The sequence below is a fragment of the Spermophilus citellus genome (genome assembly GCF_964194105.1).
Source record: "Spermophilus citellus genome assembly, chromosome: 1".
NCBI classification, from domain to species: Eukaryota; Metazoa; Chordata; class Mammalia; order Rodentia; family Sciuridae; genus Spermophilus; species Spermophilus citellus.
This window is the reverse complement of record NC_138182.1, coordinates 241,797,244-241,806,396: the sequence shown is the minus strand read 5'-3', so window position 1 is coordinate 241,806,396 and position 9,153 is coordinate 241,797,244. Positions and strand designations below refer to the sequence as shown.

Sequence of the window (9,153 nt, the reverse complement as noted above, 5' to 3'; positions counted from 1 at the left end):
CTCATGACAAATTTGATTTTGAATAACAAAGTATGCAAAGTGCAGAGTTTGTAACAATTTGAGAAAAATTTAAGTGTACAACTATCATTTCTGTACTACCCTGTGTAAGACCAAATGTAATCACAATCTTAATCCACATGATAGTATTTTCCTTCTAGTGGAATTACAATTGAACAAAGAAATTATTTACATCTTATGAAGGTCACTATAAGTTCAGAGTAACAGGATGAGCAGCTTTTCTTTATACCTGTTAAAGAGTACATTGTACTGAAAGAGAAAACCATATCAGATTTGCTTCTTGGATAATTTAAGAGTTTAAAAATTGGGCCCTGAAACATAATTTGGTTCCCATACCGCTTCTCAACCACCAAAACCCCAAAGGAAAATAAAATGACTTGCTTTTAAAGCATTTCCTACTACTGGAATTATGTCCTACTATTGCCAGCGGCACTGGAAGTGTTTAGGCAAGTTTAAGCTGAGTAATACATTTAGATGGTGTGCATATTATAAAGCATAGAATTTTGCTCATGATAAGATAAACTTCCTGTGCCTCTTGACACCTAATAACAGAGGTCTGTTTATACAGGATTAATTTGCCTTTCAGTTCTAAGTTAAAAGAGTTTTAAGGAAATACTTAAAGGAGAAATTGGTTTGGGATTTAGAAGCCAGTAGTTTAGTTGAATAAATAGTATTTTTGTTATAATCTTCTCAAGAAAGTTTATAATTCAGAAATTGAAGACTGACTTCCTAGAAGCTATGTTTATAAATACACTTTCTAGTGTGCCTCTGTACCTAATGTCACGCCAAACAGTCCCAAGAATCGACTACAGAATGAGATGTGCCGTGATGCATTTTACTAAAGACAGAGACCACTATTTCTGTTTTTTCATACTCTTTATTGCCAACAGTTTAAAATGGTCAACATAAAAAAAAAAAACATTTCATAATAAATACTGCTCTTTGGGCTGTAATAAATAAAAAGTTTATTAACAAGGAATGCACTTTTCCAGCCACAAGTGTATTCAAAAATAAACAAACAAACAAAAATTATATATGGCCATAGTTCACAGTTAAGCAGCCAAAAGCTGCTCTGATTACAGCCTTTAAACAACATGGGAGCTTCCTCCCTTCTCCCTCCCCTTCAGGAAGTATATTCACAGTTCCAAGTCCTCTGGCTGAAATGCTCTCAACAGAGAGAAGTTAAGAGTCAATGCATCTTTCTGCAAAATTGACTGAAAAACCTTTTACAACAGGTATCTCAAGGAAACTGCATTCTGATTCTCTCTTGGATTGTCCAAAGTCAAGAAGTGTTTGCCTCAGCCTGGTCTGGTTCCACACAGTCCAGTAGGCCACAGAGGAATTGTTTTCGTACCACCACCTGTCCATCTTTTTCAACATACTCTAGATCATTCTACTGGCTTCCCCATCGATCTCACAGTGGAAAAGAGGAGTCCCATAGGGTCCATTGGAAAAGTCTTTCTTTCAGTTACATCTCTGTAAGAGCATGTTCAGGGCATATTCCATTCGATTTTTTAATTCTAATGAACAGCCAGACATCAGCAGAGTTGTCAGTCTGAAAGTTGTAGATATCCTATCTTCATTGATATAAGTGAGAAGGTATTCTTCATTTTGGCTACAGATGATTATTTTTGTATGGTCATGATAGAAATTCACCTTAAAAAATAAACACAGATGTTAGATATCTCTAAATATTCAGGAATTAAAAAAGTTTAGTCAAAAATTAAACTGGTTAGGTAAATACCAACGTTTTAAGGACCTGAACATGTACTTCTATAAAGGGTTCATTTACCTGAAAGGTGCCATCATTAAAAAGCATCATTAAGGCTTTATCAGATTTTAGCCACTGAAGGAGGTAGAGCCGAGGTCTTCGAATATCAGTAACGCTAGGGATATCCCCACCCTAGAAAAGATTAGAAGAGGGTGTTAATACATATGAAAATTTTGCAGTGTACATTCTATTCTTCTAAGATGACTCTCAAATTTAAGTAAACATCCAAGTGGCCTGAAGATTCCTGGTTCTACTTCCCAGAGATTCTGATTCAGTAGATTTAGGATAGTGAGAATCTCTATTTCTATCAAGCAGTAAGTAATGCAGATGCTACCGGGTTTGTGGACTACTTCAAATATCACTGCTTCGAAGCACAGTACTTACATCCATGAGGTTCTCCTCCATGTAATGAGAAAAGTATTTCAGCACCGTCACTTGACTAATGAATTGTTCAGGGGCATCTGTTGCTGGAAAAACAGAGCACTGGCCAAGCTCTGCATAATAGTGAACTGTTCTAAAAATCAGGAAAAGAAGAAAAGGAAAAAAACACAAGCAGTTAGTCACTGTTTTCAGATTTCTTTAGTGTTAAGACTAGACAAAAAAATCAGTCTTCATTAATTGGATGCACTTACTTTTTGTCTGGAAGGAGGCTCATGTGAGCACCATTGTTGAAAAGGACACCTACAGTGTGGTCTGAGAGCTGGTATCCAAAGCCATATTTGTTAGAGTAATCGACCCATTTGGTGACCCACTGAAATGACGTGCTTAATTGCTCTTTGGGAATGCAGTCAGCTTCTGGCATGTTTTCCAGACATCCTCGAAGGACTCTTGCCACCGTGTCTGCAACACTTCCCATTGTGCTGTCTTCAAGGCCTGAAAAGTTAGAGAGAGATAAGTCACAAAACCTTTAACAATAACACCTTGGGCTCTGGTAGTTTCTAAGTTTCCTTTCACTAACTAATTTTAAATACACAGGACTCAGAGTTATTCCCTATCTTTTCCCAATTCCTCTAATCTACTTCTTCTATGTTAAATTCAGCTACAAAATACATTGACTTCAGTTACTTAGAAGTTAGCACTGTAGTTTTATTATTTAAAATATAATAAACAACCACTTACATTCACTGCTACTGCTGCAGCTGCCAAGCGTCCCTCTCACTATCATCCGAATAGCATCTCCAATCTGCTGCTTGTTTTCTATTGCGGGGGTTCCAGATTTGGCAACTGTAGTGGTAGGTGGCTGGAGCTCCTTAAAAAAGAGAAGAGTCATGCAATAAGTCAAGTATCTAAATCAATTAAAGGATGAAATTCCAGGTTAGGATGACATTGTGGCAATTGCTGGAAAAGCTCATCACAAAGCAATGGACACAAGCCAGATAAAAGATACGGCAGTAACTCAACTGCATGCACTGTTAAACTAAAAGATGTTATCTTTCCTTTCAAAAGTTAGAAAAAAAATCTTAAGTAAATATGACATGCTTGAGCCACAACAAGTGCCAGTTGAAAATAGTGGAAATGACTTAGAGTGTTTATATATATTTCATTCTTTTCCAACATACCTCATCTGTCCTATGTTTGCTGGGTTGCTGAGTTATTGAAGTCTTTTTCAAATCATGCCTAAGCTTGTAAATTTCTTCATCTTCTTTAGACACTCTATCTGTAAATCAAGGGAAAAAATTAAGAGGGTCAGTCTATTTTAACAAGGTAGGAACCGAGCTAGCCATATTTCCTGCCTGTGTATTGTTAACTAGCTTATGAGCATCCAAGGCAAAAACAATATTTTATCATTGCCATCAAATGCAATCATGCAGGAAGCACATTTTAGTGTTTACAAAACAAAAAGCTATTTAATCACGACTCAAGGTGTGGATTTATTATGCCATAAATGTCAAAGGTCAATAGTATACAAACATACTGACTGAATTATACTCCCATAAAAGTCTCTTTAACATATTTATCAAATTTAGATGTAATATTGAATACAGAAAGGGGGAGAAGTCTTATAACTTACTGTGAGTGTCAATATATCTTGCTTTGTCCTTTTTGCCACCAAAAAGAGCAGCAGCAGCTTTCTTAAAGAAATTCTTAGCTGGGCTTGATAAATGGAAATCTGGAACAGTATGACAACAGCTGGAAGAAAGTCTGTCTGGAGTGAAGCCCTGTGGAGTATTAGAAAAGACCTCAGTAACCTTTCAGGTAAGTGGCATCAATAACATGTAACAGAAAATACATAAGACAGCGAGTGTACCAACCTGCAAAAAAAAGTCATGTCGAATGATGTCATCTAAACTGGGACGATCCTCTGGGTTTTTGGACAACATGCTAGCTATTAGGTGCTTAGCAGGAGCCAGCAATGAAGATGGCATTGTATACCTGGCTTCTCTTATACACCTGTAAGTTTCTTTCAGGTTTGTAGTTTCAAATGGGGGCCTTCCTAGCAGCATTGTGTACCTGTGTGAAAAGAAACATCTTTAGGAATGGTCCTAAAGGAACACTTTAAACATTAAAATCTAAACCACGGTTGCTTTTTAATCATTCTGGTGCATTTACTTACATTACACAGCCTAAGGCCCAAATGTCTGATTCACAGCCATGTCCTTGTTTGTTAAGGACTTCAGGAGAAAGATAATTTGGGGTACCACATATTGTTCTGGAAAAACAAAATATGGAAATATTGTTAAGAAATATTCCATTGTTAAACTTATTTCTCTGAATTAACTCAATGGGGAATAAAACCTTAAAAGGACTATATTAAATTTCTATTTGATATTTAAACAACTGACATTTAATCAAGTGATGTTGGTAATTTTTTTAATACCAGTATAATTTTTGCAGTCCACATGACCAAGTATTTTTAGTGAAATGAGAACAGGGACAGTGTGACATTTTTGTACATTTCAGGAAAATATAAGACTTTTCTGTTTTCTTTAATTATCATCAGCTTATGGGCATATGATACCCTGTCTAATCCATAGTGAGCCCTTAATAATTCTTTCAATAAATTAACATTATTGTGATTTACAAATTTTAATAGCCTTTTCTGAAATATTAATTGGAAAATCATAAAAGCATATTTGGTCCCCATGAAATGCTAATAGGATAAGTCCGATTGATTGATTCCTACCTCCTTCTGTGTTCCAAAGGTTCCAGCCTGGCTGCCAAACCAAAGTCTCCAACTTTTAGTTCCATGGCTTCGTTAATAAAAAAGTTCCCTAGATGATAAACCAAAGAAATCGTTAATCCCCTTGAAAAGATGTTCTAATCAAGCACACACACATCTGCTTTGGGGGTAGCCAGCCAGTTGTTCAATTAAGTCATCCATTCAAGGGTGGCTTACATAGGCTAGATCCCAATTAAGAACACTTGTAGGTAAAATGAAGAATAGCACCTCTAACTTCAAGGTCTATATTGAAGTCAAAAGCTTACCAAGTTTGAGATCTCTGTGCAAGATTTCTTGTTCATGAAGGTACTTCAGTCCAGACACAATCTGCCTGAGGTAGTATCGAACTTCTGGCTCTGTCAACACCTTTCTTGCTTTTAAGATGTGAGCCATCGACTAGGAAGAGAAGGAAAAAAAGAGGATCTGTCAAAGAAAGTTACCAAAATCAGTCATTTCCCTTTGCAGGATGAATGATTAAAGTGGTATAATAATTAAATTCCACAGTTAAAATCCCAGGTAAAATGCAACTTGAATATCACATCAGTTTTCAAGAAATAAAGGTACTGAAAAGGAGTTAGCTCTTACCCTTCTACTACAGTATTCCAAGAGAATGTAAATGTTTTCTTTGTCTTCAAAGTAGTGGTAAAACTGCACTACATGCTTATGATGAAGAATTCTGTGAAGCTCTATTTCTTTGTCAATCTAAAAGAAAGAGCAAGATAAGGCTTATTAGCCTCCCGTCATCTCTGAAAAGCATTGCTTACACATGCAGAAGACATTTTCCTAACAGGGTAGGGCCATCCCGGCACACAAAGAAAATACTTTGCTCAACAGTCATACACACCTTTTCCCTTTGATGAGGTTTAGCTACTCTGCTGTGAGGAATAATTTTTGCAGCGTAGACTTTGTTGTTTGTCAAATCTGTCATTTCATAACATTTTGCAAAGCCACCCTGGAAGGAAACAAAGCCGAGATGGAATTGAGCATGGAAGAAAAATGGAGGGCCGAGGTTTAAAATAAATAAATAAATAAATGGATAAATTTAAAAATAAAAACAGGGGAAATGTGGGGAATAGAGGGTGGACAGAAATGCAGTCCACTTTATTAAAGGTCCTTCAAGAAGGGAAATGCAGTCCTGAAAACAGTCCAAACAGTTTCTCTTCTTCCTTTACAAAGGAGAGCTTTATGGAGGGGGGTTGGGATGGGGAAAGATGAAAAAAATAATATCTTAAGTGACATGTCAGAAAAATTTTCTGGGGAGCAGGTGCAGGGACTAGGTCCGGCAGAGAAAGACCTTGCTCCTAGACTTGAGATGAATGTTTTGGGGCCGCGGGAGGCACACACATCCTCGGCTGCTGATGAGTAGCCGATCCTAAGCGCACAAAAGCTAGAGGAGGTCAGGTGAGAGGACCCTGTGGCTCTGGGACCAGATCCCTGAGGAGCGACCGGAGCGGGGACGCGCGGTCCTTCCCGCCTCGGGTTTGCCCAGGCAGCTCTCCCTCCCGCCCGGCAGTCTGGCGCCCGCCGCTCATCACCTTTCCCAGCACTTTGCCCCGGCAGTAGCGCTTCCCCGTCGTGGGGTCGACGATAATCCGCGAGATCTCGGGTCCCGAGTGCGAGTGGTGGTGGTGGTGGTGCGAGGCCGCCGGGGGCACCTGGGCCTGGGGCTGCGGCTCCTCGGGGGGCTGCTGCGGCCGCTTCTTCTTCGAGTCCCCGCCGCAAGCCTTGCCCAGTGCCTGCTCACACATCTTGGAGCTGGCGGCCGGCTGGTAGGTGATAGTCCGCAAGAGCTCCATCGTCGCCTCTCTGCCCGACACCGCCTGCCGCCGCCTCCGAGGCGAGAACACTCCTTCGAGTTGGCCCTGACCTTCCTCGAGCCCCAGTCCCTAGAGCCAACCCTCGCCCGAAACCCTCACCCACTTGTGCGAGTGAGAACGCCGGGCGAAGCCTTATATATGAGCCGGGAGAAAGGGGGCGGCACCCAAATCGGGATACGACGTCACGGACGACGCCCCGCCCATCGCCTGCCCCGGCGCTCCGGTCCTGGAGGAAGGTTCATGCTGGTCGCTCGGGTTCGCCTTCGGGACCGCGCTGCCGAGACGCGCGATCAGGGGGCGCTAGCACCGACCCGGAGGCCGGGCAGAGGCGTCCGGCGGTTCGCGAACCGCCACTCGGTTCTTCGAATGCTCCGAGCTTTGGTGTTAAAAACAGAAACCCGAGGGGCGACGCCCGGCCCCTCCCCCAGCCCGGCCGCCGGGTGGCGGGGCGGTCGAGTTGACCGGAGCCCGTTGGCGGCTGATGTAAATACCTCCCCCGTCCCGTCTTTCCTGACCTGCCCGCAACCTGACACCTGTGTCATTATGTGAGTGCCGGCGTCCATTGCACAGTCATGCGAGGCCGCACCTGGCCATCGGAAGACTTGGAGCTGCTGCCAGAAATTGTTGGGGTCTTGCTGGGGGCAGTGTGCAGGGTCATGCCAGTGAAAGGCCAGAGGGCAAAGAGCTGGACTTTCCGAGCTCAGTACGGTTTGTGAATGAGAGGGAACTCCACCTCTCAGACTGGGATCACCTGAGGTCCGTCTAGCCTCTTCCCATCACCTTTGAGCGCGATCCTCTGTCGGAGGTCAGCCCTTAACCTTGGAGAGGATTGCTGGCTCCCTGGGAAACCTTGGTTCTCGGGTTGTCTAAAGACCCGAAAGCAAGGGCGCCATCCTGTGGAATTTCTCAGAAATGCGGTTAGCGGTCTGAATAGGCAGCAATAAAGGACAATGAGGGCTTTGTCAGTGATGGTAAAAGTGTGCCCCGTGCTAATTAGGATTTTGCAATCAAAGTCATCTATGACTTATTCCGAGTGGGCTATTAAAAGTGCGTGGTTCAAATGGCTCAGTAAGTCATGTATCAGCCCTGATGCCAAGAGAGTTGAATTTTCAAGTCTTTCAAGTCTTCCGGAGGGGGGATTTGTAAGGTGAAAGGAGCTACATGAAAAGAGCTAAAACATGGCTTAATTTTTAGCTTCCAAATTTTGCTGTTTAGTTTTACTAACCTGGAAGTACACCTTTTATTGTTTTCGCTCTGATAGAAGCAGTGTAAATATTTATTGAAGATTCTTCAATATTTTGGAATGCCTTATGTAATCCTAAAACAATTCTGAAGGAAAAGTCTTGCTATTGTTGAAAAAGAAAAAATAATTTTTCCCTCTGCCCACATAAGTTCTGGCTGTGGCCCCAGAAACAGAACAGATTACAAGAAAAAAAAATAAGTTTATTGACATATATCTCATACATGTGAAAAATACATAGAGAATAAGCACCTCAGATATGGCTTAGAATTTGGGTTTAAATGCCACGATTACAACAAGCAGCAAGCCATGGGAACCAGTAAAATTATGGTAAATAGGAGTGAGGTTATTTCTTTGTGAAGTCTCTGATTTAGAGTCATTTCTTCTTGGTATAAAGGAGATGCTCTTAAGAGTAGAGATTTCTTTTAATAAATGTGAATTTATCTTAAAAATGGTAAGATGCCATTTTCAGGGCTTCTTCTGTGCCTGCCATTTCTTTAAATAATTATATCAAAATAATCCTGATTCCAGAAGTGTATCTTAGGTGACATATTCTGGTCTCCTGTGGTCATATCTTGAAGTAGCATAGTCTGGTCTCCCACATTATTCCCATTTTACAAATGAGAAAACTGGAGCCTAGAGAATTTAGGTAACTGTTCTCTATATTTTTCATAGATCAGCCAATCTATGTTAGTTCAAGTGCATGGGAATCTTCTTATCTAGTTAAAACAGTTTTTGTTACTAAGTTCCAGAGAAATTTGGGATATCAGATTAGTAACCCCCTAAAAGTACTTAGAATAAGGGTCTATTCCAGTCCACTATCAAGTTTAGGTATATGGGGTATCAATCAAACATTTACAAAGGCATTCTATTTCAAAACTTCTAACAGTGTGGGAAGGAGGCTTTATGGGCATTACGAAATAGAAAGGAAAAGTCTTTTCTGTCACTTTCCTTTATGGTGCCTTACACAGTTCAGAGCAAGCCCAGACATGTTTGTCATAAGTGACAACAGACTTTAACCCCAAGATTATCAGGGCTTGAATAAAGGGAGGAGCTGGAAGTGTAAATGTAGAATTACCTAAGCTTTCCCTTTATTCATGAAGCTAAGGATGACCTTTGCTCTTCAGCTTTATTCAAATTTGCTTTA

The 9,153-nt window shown here is 40.8% G+C and overlaps 1 protein-coding gene across 1 annotated transcript; it reads right to left on the bottom strand.

Moving 5' to 3' along the window:
- Positions 1-966: 966 nt before the first annotated feature.
- PLK2 (polo like kinase 2) lies at positions 967-6,889 on the bottom strand. The gene is made up of 14 exons (XM_081281978.1): positions 6,485-6,889; positions 5,794-5,901; positions 5,535-5,651; positions 5,216-5,345; positions 4,914-5,001; positions 4,344-4,439; positions 4,042-4,240; positions 3,801-3,948; positions 3,349-3,446; positions 2,909-3,038; positions 2,422-2,662; positions 2,174-2,303; positions 1,811-1,921; positions 967-1,674 (listed from the first exon to the last, which is right to left on the bottom strand). The coding sequence occupies exons 1-14, from the start codon at positions 6,743-6,745 to the stop codon at positions 1,483-1,485; spliced, it is 2,049 nt and encodes a 682-aa protein (XP_081138104.1). The 5' UTR covers positions 6,746-6,889; the 3' UTR covers positions 967-1,482.
- Between the last annotated feature and the right edge of the window lie 2,264 nt (positions 6,890-9,153).